Source organism: Lytechinus pictus, chromosome 3, assembly GCF_037042905.1.
Source record: "Lytechinus pictus isolate F3 Inbred chromosome 3, Lp3.0, whole genome shotgun sequence".
Classification (NCBI taxonomy): domain Eukaryota; kingdom Metazoa; phylum Echinodermata; class Echinoidea; order Temnopleuroida; family Toxopneustidae; genus Lytechinus; species Lytechinus pictus.
This window is the reverse complement of record NC_087247.1, coordinates 7407992-7422527: the sequence shown is the minus strand read 5'-3', so window position 1 is coordinate 7422527 and position 14536 is coordinate 7407992. Positions and strand designations below refer to the sequence as shown.

At 35.7% G+C, this 14536-nt stretch overlaps 2 protein-coding genes across 4 annotated transcripts in view; one reads left to right on the top strand and one right to left on the bottom strand.

The window, feature by feature from the left end:
* LOC129257907 (rootletin-like) overlaps positions 1 to 13429 on the top strand; it is a 77547-nt gene extending 64118 nt beyond the window's left edge. For all 3 annotated transcript variants that reach the window (XM_064096260.1, XM_064096259.1, XM_064096257.1), the window contains 15 exons: positions 267 to 317; positions 1291 to 1364; positions 2648 to 2717; positions 3108 to 3206; positions 4012 to 4093; positions 4600 to 4628; positions 5639 to 5698; positions 7120 to 7188; positions 7779 to 7835; positions 8388 to 8477; positions 9955 to 10038; positions 10315 to 10409; positions 10743 to 10863; positions 12295 to 12340; positions 12728 to 13429. In XM_064096260.1, the coding sequence (XP_063952330.1) occupies positions 267 to 317; positions 1291 to 1364; positions 2648 to 2717; positions 3108 to 3206; positions 4012 to 4093; positions 4600 to 4628; positions 5639 to 5698; positions 7120 to 7188; positions 7779 to 7835; positions 8388 to 8477; positions 9955 to 10038; positions 10315 to 10409; positions 10743 to 10863; positions 12295 to 12340; positions 12728 to 12867 (1167 nt within the window). In that variant the 3' untranslated portion in view covers positions 12868 to 13429. The remainder of the gene's footprint in view (positions 1 to 266; positions 318 to 1290; positions 1365 to 2647; positions 2718 to 3107; positions 3207 to 4011; positions 4094 to 4599; positions 4629 to 5638; positions 5699 to 7119; positions 7189 to 7778; positions 7836 to 8387; positions 8478 to 9954; positions 10039 to 10314; positions 10410 to 10742; positions 10864 to 12294; positions 12341 to 12727) is intronic.
* Positions 10306 to 14536, bottom strand: part of LOC129257908 (tRNA (guanine(6)-N2)-methyltransferase THUMP3-like) — a 36218-nt gene continuing 31987 nt past the window's right edge. The window contains exon 9 of the mRNA XM_054896345.2: positions 10306 to 14311. Within this exon, the coding sequence (XP_054752320.2) occupies positions 14108 to 14311 (204 nt within the window). The 3' untranslated portion in view covers positions 10306 to 14107. The remainder of the gene's footprint in view (positions 14312 to 14536) is intronic.

Genomic DNA, 14536 nt, shown 5'->3' with positions numbered 1-14536 from the left:
AGCAGTACAAGTAAGATAAGATTTGCCCTAATGCTACATATATTATTTTCAAAACAATACATATAATCAGACACAGTAAACGAACAAACAAACGTAAGCCAGTTTCTAGTACCAATGAATGTTTACTGATATTAATTTTGTCTTACAGAAATTTACAGAGCCCACATTCAAATTAGGTAGTGATTAAGAATTACCTAGTTCAAAAAGTTTGAAGCACCCTGGTATGTGGTTTTAAAATTATGCAGCATTTTTTACCATTATAACAGATTTCACAGCTTGAGAAAGAGAAGGCACGAATGCAAGCGGATGTTGAAGAGGTGAGATAATGATCATTGAATTTATATCATTTAACATATGATGGTCGTTAAGAAACAAGGGAATATGATTTTTAACTTTCACCGTACAGCAAACATTATGAGATATCACAAGAAATAGATAAAATTAGAAAATTTATATGACAGGATGTTGACCCAGATAGGTTAAAAAAGCTGGATATCTGTGTCCATTTGATTTGGATGAACAAAATGAGAATGTGTATTTTCAAGGAGTTTTAAGATATGGAGAACCATCCAACACTTTCCCTTTATAGCCACTTTGATTTTGCAATGATAAAATATGTTACACATGTGTTTCATTGCAGATTGTAGACAAAAGATTCCTGCCTAACTACCGAATTACAGGCAAATTACAAAAGGAAACATGCTTTTATAATGATAATTACTTTACGCTGCTTCTGGTCGGATAACATGAGCAGACACATTGCTCACTTTTACAGGGGACAGCAAAAATAAATGTTGCAATATTTCTTGATATATGATTTGAAATTACTCGACTGGCCGCAGTTCTGACACATAGCATCACAAATTGATACCTTCCAACAAACTAATCATGTGATTTTTATAGTGTTGAATTTTGTAAAATGTGATTTTAAATTATTCGGTTTTATCACATTTTGAAACTGTTATTATTCAATATTTCGCCCAATATCAGGACATAATACGCCTTTGATATATATTTCATCATGTGTTCAATATCTATGTTTGTGCTCGAATAAAAATGGGAATATCCCACTTATTTCTTTTCGCCACAAATCAATTTTTCCATGAAACTAGCAGCCTCACAGGTTGCCACCAAAGGTTACATTACCTGTGTATTCCTTTTGTACTTCTTTAGTAATTGGAAGCCATTTGCATATCATTGTCACTCCATTCTTTTTACCTCCATGGTATTTTGTTATAATTCATGCTTTGATTGATCATTTTCTATGTTTGTTTTTTTTGTGATGAGCAGGAAAGGAGACAGATGAGAAAAGGTTCAGAATTGAAGAAAAATCTTGAAATCAAGTATGATTCTGAGGTGGAAAAGTAAGTATTTGAAATATTGTTAAAGAAATTATTATTTCTACTTCAATTATTGTTCATGTGTACATTTCCTTTCCTTTCTTGAAGCACCATGAGAACCAAAAGGTGATACTGTGCGCTATATAAGTAGCCACCATTATTATCATTCATATAGGTTTCATTTTATGTTCAAGGACTGTTAAGTGACACTGGTATTATGTTGACCTTTTTTTTGCTTTGAGTGTAGTGTTTGCTGAAAACAAGCTGCTAAAAATAAATGATCTTTATCTGTTTCACTTAGGCCAATTCATGTTTAAATATAATAATAATTCACTTTCTCACATATTTGATTTAATGTTCCCTCAAAGTCGTTCATTTCATCATTACCTTACAAGACAGTCTAACGAGTTTCATTTACCTCGTTTTAGAACACTGTTAGCTAAAAAAATCATTTATGATGGCTCGAGATTCTGGAACTCCCTTACTGAAGATATCATTTAAAGCCCATCCCTCCGTTCTTTTAAAAAGAAACTTAAAAATGATTTTCTAAAATCATACAGGTCATTATTTCCTAAATTTTGAATAATCATATCATTAAATTCACAATTTCATGCCTCCGTAACATATTTTCTTTTCTTTTTTCCGCGCGTTGAAGTCCTGCTCTATTATCTTTCTATATCTCTTTTCCCTTTTATTTTCATATCCCTTGTGTGTGTTTCCATTTTTTGTTCTGCTGTTTTCTGTTTTGTCACCTCTGTGTTCGTCTTCGTAGGCAATTTTAAAATAATTATTTAGAGGGGTCCACACAATACAAGTGCTGCTTTTTAGTGGATCCCTCCATTTTCTCAGAATTTTATTTTATGTTTATGATATTTTGCTTATATATAATTCTCTGTTTTGTTTTACTTATAGAAAAATATCATATATTGTACATGCCTCAAATTATATTGTCTGTACAAGTGCATTGTAATTATTTCGACCACTTCACTTTTTTCTGTTGAAAATGAAATTAATTGAAATTGAGTTTAAAATATTAGTTGTGTAATGATAATATAGGAAATTTAATGTTATTTTCATTGTATCAAACTGTTATGAATGAATGGTAATTCCCAAACATTATTGGTCCTCCTGATCCCTGTGACACAAGCTTAGCAATTGATATTGATTGTAAATACTGGCAATGTAATCAATTTTCCCCAAAATCAGTTTTACCATCAATCACTTAACCTTTGTGCTAAGGATCCCTTGTGAATTTTTATTAATTTCTACCCCATTGTATGTCTTGATTTCTATTTGTTGTTGTGTAGGAATAGGAGATTGGAACAGGAACTAAACTCGGCCAAGGCCAAGATGAAACTCATGAGGAGAAAGTTGAAGGTAAGGAATATCAACAAAATGCATTGGTCACAAGGGGTGTTATTGTTATAGCCATGGTTTAGTTGCCTCATGAATTTGTTTACTTAGACTGTCCACTACCTCAGGTGTCTAGAAAAAGTGAAAGCCGAATTGCATTTCAGTTTTCAATGAGTTTTTGTCGTGCTTTAGTTAATTCAGCCCCTAAGAAAGAATCTCCAGTTGTATGCAAAGTCGCTTGTAACTTACGAACGGCTTTACGATTTCCTCCTCCCCTCCCTGAATTTTCTTTGCACACACGCACTAGAATGAATAAAATTGAATTATCTTTCAAGGCTTATGTGTATGTACTGTCCAACCCACTATGTTAGAGTTGGCGGCCTCTAATGTTGAACACTTTCCTTTTTCGAACAGGAACTGGAAGCCCCAGAGCTTCGTATCAGCACACTGCAGTCCGAGTTTGAGAGAGAAAGAATTAACATGGACGGGACTATGGCCAACATCAGGAGACAGGTGAGTCTTTGGTCTTTCCATTCAGCCCAAATAAGGACATGGAAGAAGGGAAAGGGGTGCATACGAGGGATGGGGGAAGGGAAGGAAAGGAGAAGGTAAGAGTAGGGGCAGAAAAAAAATTAGGAAAGGGAAGGAGGGAAGTGAGAGTCGATGGAAGGAAAGTGGTATGTGCAAGGGATGGGAGGAAGGAGACGTGAAGGGAACATGAAGAGAGTGGCAAAGTGTGGATTGACAAGGCGTTATCCACACTTTGCCAATCACCACCCAGATGTTCAATGGGCACCCGGTAGGATGCCAAAGCTTTTGTAGTATGCCTAACAATTGAGTCTTAGAATGCTCCCCAGGGAGTGGAGAAAGTGCATACATTGTGTGCGGGCATGTCAGGATCCGATGACCAGGGTAATAATATAAAGCGCTTAGAAACAAAGTGTAGTAAGCGCTATATAAATGTAACTATTATTTATTTTATTATTATTGAAGAGATGGGGCAGGAGAGTGAGTTGGGAGAAGGGAAAAGGCAGCGAGTGGGAGAGAGAAGAAAGGAGCAGGTAATGAGGAAGGATTTGATGAAGTGAAGGGATAAGCAACAAGGGGAAGTTAAAGGAGGAACATTGTGAAGAGAAGAGAGTTGGAGAGGGGGAAGGGAGGGGGAAAGGATTACATTGGGAAACCGTACAACTAGAGCTTCACAACAACTTTACCAAACCCTATAGTTGAAAAAATGGTTTTAGTTCATGGTTGTACAGAGTTTTTATTCAACTTTAATAAGGGTGTTGACAATTTATGCTGTTTTTTTTTTTTACAGCTTGAAGATGTGAATCAGCAGCTAGAGAGAGAGAATCTTCTGAGGATGGACCTCGAGAAGGACAATAGACGACTGCTACAAGGTGAGCTACAATGGATGAAATTATTGGGGCTTGGGATGATTTCTTCCCAAATGCCCAAAAGGGCCCTGGAAAATGAAAAAGAGCCCCCAAAATACCCATTCATTGCCATATTAAATCATATCCAATAATTTTGAAAAGAATACTCGACTTCCCAACCTCCACTTTCTCGCCTTTCCATTTCAATCCACTTTTATCTCAGTCCCTCCTAGACTTGACACATGGTGTACCGTAAACCACTTCCGTGATTTATCCAATGTTACAGATTTAAGTATTAGGCTGTGAAAAGTAGCTCCCAAAAATAAAATGAAAAATTTGCCTGGATGAAATTCATAAAGGTGGTTAGAAATTAAATAGACCATGGACTTTAATAAGGCAAATTTAGTTTTCTAAATCTTTCTAAATCTAGTACTGTTATGTTAATATTTTATGCTTTTGGTAAAGTAACAGTATCTATTTTTGTTATATTGATATAAATTGAAAGTTGATTATATATATATTTTTTTCAGAGATTAATTCATCCAAGAGTGCATTGAAGGTAAGATGCTTTACTGTATTGGAAACTTCATGTAAATTATTCTTCACGACTATGCAGTATCAAATACGCTCCTGTCAGGTCCCTTCGTTCATCCAACTCTGGTTTCTTAGTTGTTCCCAAATCTGCTATGACATGGGGGGCACAGGCTTTTGCTCATGCTAGCCCTGTTCACTGGAATGACCTTCCCCTGGTTATCCGTGAATGCACTTCCATTGAAACATTTAAACGCTACCTTAAGCAAATCTGTTCAATGCTTCCTATTCTTAATTGTTCCTTGATTTATCTCTGTATTTGTACTGTCCTCTCTCTCTGTCTTTTCTTTTACTGCCCCTTGGGCACTCTGCAGAGTGGATTTGGCGCATCACATTTTATTATTATTAGTATCTGTCCAAAGGCATACATACCGGTGACTCTGCCTTAGCCAAATTTCTTGGGAATACAGAAGTATGTTCAACTATAATAGAACATGGAAACGTTTTGCATACTCTGGTATGAAATTGTTGTCAGTGCAAGAACTCCCTTAACACCACTTTCACACAATGCTCACACGCACACACAAAAAACGCCCTTAGCAGTGCTCATAAGTGCATTGCATAAGGCGCCGTTTCTGCAGCAATCCAGTGCGCGAAAACGTTTTGGGTGTTCTTGCACCGACACAACAAAATAATGCCTCGATTTAGGCAATTATTTGACTTTTGGGAGGTCTTTTATGCAGTTTAATGCCCCAGACCCAACCCATTTGGGCCATTAGGGTTGGATAGTAGCTGAATTTAATTTGAAAATTGGGTTTCATTACTGTATCAACTAACAAAGTGCTCTTTTTTTTTTTCGTTGTTGTGAAGGGGCAACCGTTTTAACAGTGAATTGTGAAGCCAGTTGTCGGTATATTCAAGCTGTTTCTGAAATTAATAGTGAGACAGGCATTCTGTCTACTCTAATCCACCAGTCATTTAAACTTTTATGTATACAATTATTTAGGCTATTACTATACGTATGTTTTTTTATAACAGAATAAAGACAAGTTGGAGAGATCCAAAAGGAAATTGCAAGATGAATTGTCTCAAACTAAGGTAAGATTTTTGAAGGTTTGGTTTTTCTCTGTGTATGTGTTTTCATATTTTCTTATGGACATGGATATCTGTCTTTCTCTCTCTTTCATTGTCTCTCCGTACAAACTCCACCTCTCTCTCATTCCATCTCAAAACATTTTCATTCATAAATCTATGCCTGACCATAACTTTCATTATGTTAATCCATTCCTCCAATGCAAGAATCTTTGAGCAGAGCTGCCAACCAGTGCAAAAAAATAAGTATTTGACTTGTGCAAAGTATAATATGACCTCTTCAAAAGTATGATTTGGGGCCAAAAAGAGCTTCGTTTGTAGGAAAAAACCTACTGTTGCATGTAAACTCATGAAAGCTATTTAGAATAAAAACTGATTCGAAGTACGACTTACACATTTAAAGTTAGTCTAGTATCGTGTACATTGTAGAGCAAAAAAATTGAACATCTGCGCTGCATGAGAATTATTAATGACAAAATGAAAAAGAATAAAGGTTAATAGAGAAATACTAATTTTACTCTTCCAATAGTTGGCAGCTCCGTCTTAGCTTTATCTTGAGTATCTTTTATTTACTTGCTAAATTTTCACCATTTCATAACACCTGATCATATCTTTGTCTCTTGTTCTAGCTACTTTTAACACATCAGTCCCTTCCTGGTTTAGCAAGAACAAATTCATTTCAGGTCTGTGTAGTCTTCATTGTGCACTATTCTTCTTTCCATAAATTTGTCATATACCCTGTAAGAACGCTTTCTGGAATGCATCAGGGCTCCGTCTTACAAAGAGTTACGATTGATCCAATCAGTCGTAACTCTATGGAAATCCATCAGTGTCATAATTTTTTCTACAGGAAATTTGCAAAATGTCCTTTGTAAACAAAGGAAAACACACCAAATTGTCAAGAAATCAATGAATTTATGGATATACATTCATATCTAGAAATTTTTTGAACAAACATGCATTTCACATGTTGACTTTGCTGGCTTTCCATAGTTGCGATTGATCAGATCAATCGCAACTCTTTGTAAGACGGGCCCGATTGTGGCATTCCAATTTCTGTATAAAATCTAATGAATATAGTTGACTATCACTTACTTTCTGGCTTTATACGTGTATGCATTTCCTTACTACTGTATTTTTACATTTTAACAAATCCCCCAAATTGTCTTAAATCATTGTGATGTCATAACGAGTTCATTACGATGCCATGGGTTTGTACGCAAAACCCAGGCAACTATTTGATGCTAACTTTTATTAGGAATCTCATTATTGAACAACAGCTTTTTGTCACCTTGCAATAAAACAAATGTTGTGCCCGCAAAGGCCTTTCTGTTGATGACGTTTTGATAGCTGTTTTGTGTTACTGAGAACTTTTTGCTGTTTTAACCAGTGCATGTTTCTGTATCACATTGCCTTTTGCTTTTCAGATGTCAATGCAGCACAACTATGTTGAAAAGGGAGAGCTGGAAAGATATAAGCAAGAACTTGATGCAAAGGTACGTCTAATGTCATATTGAGATTAAACCTGTATAGTAATACTTTTAATGTTTGTCATTGATCTCTTCCACTAAACCTATGAAAATGATTTTGTGTTGCAGTTTATTGCGAAAATGTATTTTCTGCAAAAATAGAGATTAAAACATGATAAATAGGTCACATTCTCTGCCTCAAATAGACAATAGTATGTCATTTCTTGTATTAATAAATTTTTGAAAGAATGTGAATTAAGATATCAAAATCTTGCCAAAGAATATTGAATGATATATTTTCCACCTTTTTTACTTCAAAATCTTGCATTACAATATGTAGTAAAAATTGTAAGCAAAGGGTTTTCAGCATGCTTGGTCAGAGTGTATCCATCTTTATTTGATGAATTTTTGTGATCCAATGTGTGATTGATTCATGTCCTTTACCAAATGATCTTTTCTTTTTTTTGTATAAATTAATTTTATTGTAACTATATTTCCAAAATGTTGATGCTTCATCTCGGGTTTAATGACTGACTGATTTTATCTATTATGCTCATGTAAGAGATTTTTAGAAAATCTAAATTTATATCAATTCATCTTTCCTCTCCCATCAACAGGCACGGTCCGAAATCAACCAGAAATTGGAACAAGTAAATTCGTACCTGGAACAGCAGGTAAGTGTCAAATGAATCAAATTCGGTACCAGAACTAAATTTCATACGTTCTGTACTTCCTAACTTCAATTTGTCCTCATGGTACAAGAAGCAACTGAATAAAGGTGGTTTTAGCTTCACGTCTAGAAGGTTATAAACAGAGAGAATGTCCAACGCAAAAACGAGTCTTGTGTACACTGCCCAACTATTGCAAAAGGAAGCAAGTGACACATCAGTCAAATTTGAGTTATTGTTGTTTCTGAAATACCCGTTGTTTCACGTTCAGGCAAACTTTAGGGAAGAAATTATCGTTTTATGGAAAGATAAAATTGTTAAATTGCATTGACACCTATATAAATGATGAACACACATTGCTCATTTACAACAAATTATACTTTTGTAACTTGCTTCCTTTTGCCAAAGTACAAATTAAGCTATATAAATGCATGGTCTTATTGGTCATGGGCACTGTTTACTGCGTTTTAATCAAAATGATCGTACATGTAAGCATCGATCCATGACTTATTAAATCTTTCTGGATATGTGAATACATCCATTATTTTTTTCATTCAGAGTGCAGCTCGAGATCGACTGGAGCAGATCAGACAATCGGGAGAAGAGGAAGCCAAGAGAGAATCAGAGGATACCATAACCAATCTTAAGGTAAAAAAGGAAAAAAAAGAGAATAATTTAATAGTTGATGCTGGAATGCATTTAGTAGCACATCAGATTTATTTGTTGTGTAAATGCAAGAATGCCCTTAACCCTAAAAAGACTGGGGGGGGGGGGCTGATTCAGCCCCCCCCCCTCGACATTTTTCGCGATAAATCTGTAACACGAAAAGCTTGAGCCGCGCCGTTCCTTGACTTTTTTCTTTCAAGTCTTGCGCAACTTTTGAGACCAAATTTGCGACGCCCGGGTACGTGGTTCCAAAATTACGCAACTTTTTGTAAGTGCATGTCGACCCGAAATTGCTAAAAAACTTGAATTTGTCTACAAATCCTATGCAAATTGTGTTTTTAGCCAAAATTCATAAATGTATCATTATTTTCAATTTTACTAATCAAACTCAATTAATTTCATCTTGTTTATGGTCAAAATAATGTAGCGGATGATTTCCGTTAAAGTCGAAAAACAAGGAAATACATAAGAAATTTTAAAAACAATAAAATACATAAGAAAAGAATTGTGATATTGAATTTATTTAAAATTACATTTGATCAGAATCCTTCAAAGAGTCTGTGAATAAAAAATTAGCAGTTTAGAGGCCTTATTTAGTTAATTAGAGCCAATCTTTGATTTTACGCATAAATTAGCATAATTAATGAATTATAAGATTTTTCGGAAAATTTGATCCTACAGTCTTGGAGATTATGCCATGGGTAATGCCCGTGCCAATTTTCGTCGCGATCGCGCACTCGACGGCCGAGATAATAGGGGGGGGGGCTGAATCAGCCCCCCCCCCCCCCCCCCCCAGTCTTCTTAGGCATCAAAATAGCCCAGTCTATTTAGGGTTAAAGGACAAGTCCACCCCAACAAAAAGTTGATTTGAATAAAAAGAGAAAAATCCAAGCATAACACTGAAAATTTCATCAAAATCAGATGTAAAATAAAAAAAGTTTCGCTTAATTTCACAAAACAGTTATATGCACATCCTTTTCGGTATGCAAATGAAGAGACTGATGACGTCATCCACTCACTATTTCTTTTGTGTTTTACTTGTCAATTGTTGTTTTATTACATGAAATAAATTTCTCCCTGACCATGTGGAGTATTATATGGTTCAGTCAAATTCGGTCTCTATTTTCAAATCAACATTTCTCTGGGGTGGACTTTCATACGAGTCGCTTCATTCCTCTCTCTCTCAAAAGCTATGTGTTTCAATCATTTTAAATTACTGATATTGGATACTTTTTCAGTATGTTTTGCTTTTCCAACTATTTCTCTATTATTGGGAGGATTTGTTCCATTTAAAATTTATGTAATTTCAGCATGTTAGTGTCTACTTTCTTTTGGTTCCTTTGTTTCCAGGAGTAAAAATGTAGTCTTCTGGGTGTTTTTTTTTCAGAGTTAGAGAAAATATTTAACAAATGAAGTTCAAGATTAAGCAACTGTAGACAAAACCATGTTTTTTTCACAGACAGAAACAAGTCAGCTTAGGTCCACCATTCATGAGCTGCAATCACAAAAGACAACACAGGAAACAGAAGTGGCAAGGTTAAAGGTTAGTGACATTTCAATTCAGTTACTTTTATTGTGCAAAAAAAACGAGTTTTAAATACAATGCATCAGAAAACACATTTTAGCAACAAATATTTGAACATTATGATGCCATGGTATAGGAACTGTTTCACAAAGATTTGCGATAAACTGTCCTTGATTATGATTGGCTACCTATCCTGGTTACAGGCAGGTGTTTTATGTATGTGCTCGCCTTAGCAAAACTCTTGTTCTTCTTTTTCACAATATGAAACTTCTTTGTATCTTATCCTTTGATCAGGAACTTCATCGTCGAGAGGTTGAGACTAGAGAAAGGCTTGGAGCTGACTTAGAAAGGACTCAGGACAGACTGGTTGATCTCACATCAAGAATGACGTAAGATACCTGTTTTCATTTCATACATGGTCTCTATATAACTATTTTGCAATGGGAAGGGGACTTTCAAAGCTAAATTCATCTGGTTTAACACATGACATTTCAGCCACTTGTCTCAAAACTGTCATGAAGAAAGATTTGTATCATTATGATTATTTTGTTCATAGAAAGTTGGACATCGTAGCAGTCATACACAATAACATCAATCGTAGCAGTCCATCAGATATGTATTGCATGTTGCTACCCATGTAGTTAAATCAGATTACGAATAATGTTCAATTTATCATAAACTTTGATGCAATACTTGCAATTTTTAACTGATTCTCTCCCCAGCATGGAAAGGCAAAAACCAAAGCATACAAGAACTAGCAGTCTTGACCTCACACCGTCTAAGGTATCGCCCAGAGGGAGAGCATCTAGCCCTGTCACTGGTGTGGATCCCATCACAGAAAAGGTTATTAGCAATTATCATTTATGCCATAGTCAAGCCAGTGAATCTGACTCCATGCCATTGGAATGAGTTTAGGAGTGTAATGGGCAGAATATTTCATGAGGTGAAAGTTGAAATGATCCATTAAACTAGGTGTAGCCGAGTTGAATAGATTATTCATTATATCACAACTACAAACAGATTCTTTTTCATATGAAATTTATGAATTTCAATGCAAAATGTGAGCTTGGTCTTTGATTATTACGTATAGATACAACATGCGCGCTGCAAAACACGAGTGGTTTTACTCGAGGTGCCTGCAGTCAATGGACCTCATGTACCTCCCCCTCCCCTTAGTCCAAAATAGGCTTAAGAAAGGAAAATGTCTAGAATAACATACTAAAAGTCCTCATAAGCAGACCAATATGCGTCTAAATTGGCCGCCAAAGCCTAAAAAAAATCCACAATTCTATTGCTTATGTTAGAGTCTTTAATTCTGTTTCCATTGTGGTGTCAAGGGTCAAATAATACATCACGAGAAGATAAAAGGACACTCGGTGGTCCAGTATGTCCAAAAATCAAAGATGCGTGAGAGATATTACTAGTATTTTGGTGTCTATAGTTTCACGAGTCAAATTATACTTTGGGACCCTTCACAATGATATGCAATTGTCTATTTTGCTATTTTTACTTAAAAACGGTCATACTTCATATCCACCTGTGAGAAGTGAATTGGCAAATATAAGTAACAAGGATGTTCAGCTTTGTGCAAAAATCCAAGGGGGTAAAATTATTGAAAAATGCCTGTTGTTACCTGCTCCTGAAACCATAGGATCAGTTTTCCCCAATAAGCGTTGATACCGCAATTCTTGGATTTTTGGACATACTGGAGGTGTCACGCGCGTAAAACATTCCCCATAGACTTGTGTGTTAAAATGGCACTTTTGAAAAATTCATAAAAAATAAATGTCAAATTAGAGGGTGTCAATATATTATTTGGCTCTATAAACCATGGTTTACACACCACATAACTCTCAGGTGAAGTATGTACATTTTCAGTAACAGCAGTCAATTAAGACTCCATTTTGGATTTTTGGCCATGCAGGACCACTGACTGTCCTTTGATCCTTTAGACAATGGTTCTGACACCAAAATCATATATCCCAGGCAGCTATGTTCATTTGTAAGTAAAAGCATCCATTTTAGACTCCATCTTGGATTTTATGACATACTGGATGTCTCTCAACCTGTCATAATGCATTATTAGACCCGTAACACCACTGAATAGAAACATTAGTAATCGATGAATTGTAGATTTTTAGGTTTACTCTTACCTGTATCAATAGCTATTTTTACACCTTTACATCTTAAAATATGCACCAAAATTGGATGTCTAGACCTATCCTGAAATATCAACTTGTTCAGCCCCTTGTTACTATTTTAATCTATTTTCAGGTTCGATTAGAATTGGATAAGAGCATTGAAAGACATCTGCAAGCAGGTGAGTTGACTAGTATAGTGAATGTTGCAAAACATATGGTTTATTAACATGAACAGAAGATAAAACAAACTCACAAAGTACTCATCTACAGGGGTTACAATTTATGGAATTGTTTCAAACTAGGGAGGATTGACTTAATCCAAATAACGTAGAATTTCATGAAAGGAAATAATTAGGATTAAAATCAGTCACTCTCATATGCAATGCTATTTTAGGGCATGCAACAAAGTCTCGTATTTTTGTGAGCCACTCAGTTGTTTTTCGATGTTGTAAACACTTTTTTAAAGATGATGGTAGTTTTGTTGTAAAAAGAAAATTTTCCCGGCAGCGTAGTGGGCGTCAAAATTCATCTTCTTATTGACATATCAATCCTTTTCATCTCAACAGCTCCCAAAGAATTTGGTTCTTCCTTTCATTCCGAGCGAGTAAGCAGAGATACCCTCAACAACTCACTTAGTGCAGGCTCCTTCGGTCTGTCACAGAACAACAAGTACATGTCGGTCCTAAGGAAAAATTATTTTGTTTAGAAATTTCTTGGGACAAGCAATGTGTGTTATTTAAGTTCATTTGAGAAGTTGGCTTATTAAAAGTATCTTTGAATCATTAGTCAACCCTAGGCATTTTATTGACGTCATAGGCTACGTCCACTTTGAACATGCCATGTATGAAATTATAGCTAATGGATGACTGGGCATAGGTTATAAACTGCGGAACATGTTTTAACCCTTAACAGGCTGGGGTACACGATTCCGCTTCAAAAAGGTTGTGCAATAAATCTGATGAGAAAGTTTTTAGTAAATTTAGTGGATTAGAGCATATAGTATAATTCATATGAAATATTATTATTTTACCATACAGCCTTGTAGATTAACAGTAAAAAAAAAAAGCCTGGTCTATGTATATAAACTGAACCATGAGTTTATTTCCTAAGGTGTTCCAATTAATTGTAGGCCTATATGAAAACTGCTTTATATATCTCTTGAAATTTTGAAGTAGTTACGCCTATTAAATTATCTAGCAAAATTGTATGTATTTTAGGAACTGATGTGATGCTAATATTTAATTGAATAAATGTACTATGCACCTTGATTGAAGTGTGTGTTTTTATTTTACCAATGTAGCACAAAAAAATTGAAATATCATGGGATGCATTTGTATGACCATATCGAGCAAACATCTATTTCAAATTCAAAGAAGAGGTTGTGATGAATGCTACAAAGAATATTTTCACCAAATCTAGGAGCTTTATTTAGTGTATTAGAGCAAAAAGTATGATTTATGCATAAATTCATATAAAATCTCATTATTTATATATATTGGGGGTTGAATCAACCCTCCCCAGCCCCAGAACAGCCAAAAAGCCCGGTCTAGTTAGTGTTAAGCAATAATTGAAAGGTATATGGGGAAGCTGCCCGCATATGACGTCATAAAATGTTTTACATATTTCACATTTTTTCCCACGAATCAGGCACGATATTCTTCTCTGAAAAATAGCCAAGGATTGAGGGGTTAGCAACTCTTGCATAGTAAGAAAACGAATTTTCAATAGCAGCAGTGCTGACTTTGAAACCTACTATAACTTCTGAATTCAGTAGGGAGAACATCATGCCTGACTAATATATGTAATGACTTTATTAAACCCAACTTATCGTCAGGGTGATCTACCCCATCACCATCGTCAGGGTGATCTACCCCATCACCATCGTCGCTGTCTTCACTCGAGCAAGCTGTGCCGGTGGATGTTCTGTTTGTTGCCAGACTCCTTAGTTAAGAACTTTGCATTTCATCATCTTGCTCTGTACTCTCATCCATTCCTTCGTCTACATCTACTGCTCCATCTTGTCCGTCTGTCTTGTTCCGACGTTGTTTAACATTTGGCCTCTGGAGAAGATAGATGCAGGCCTTGAGTCCTCCGTGGTTTATGAAGTAGACATGTTTCTTGCGCCATATGTGGTGGCACCGCTGCAGGGTCTGGTGGGGTAGCATGATGGGGAAACAAAGAGACATTCGATGAGGAAAAAAAGGTGGCCATGCCCAAAATCAACAATAAGTCGCCTAGCCCAAAATCAACAATAAGTCGCCTACAATGCATTTTGAGATTTTTACAGAGGGGCAATTCCATAAAATATGTACGTCCGACCCCCTACATGTGGGACCTTCATGAAATTTTCAGTCTGTGATTCCTGGTTCCTTTGA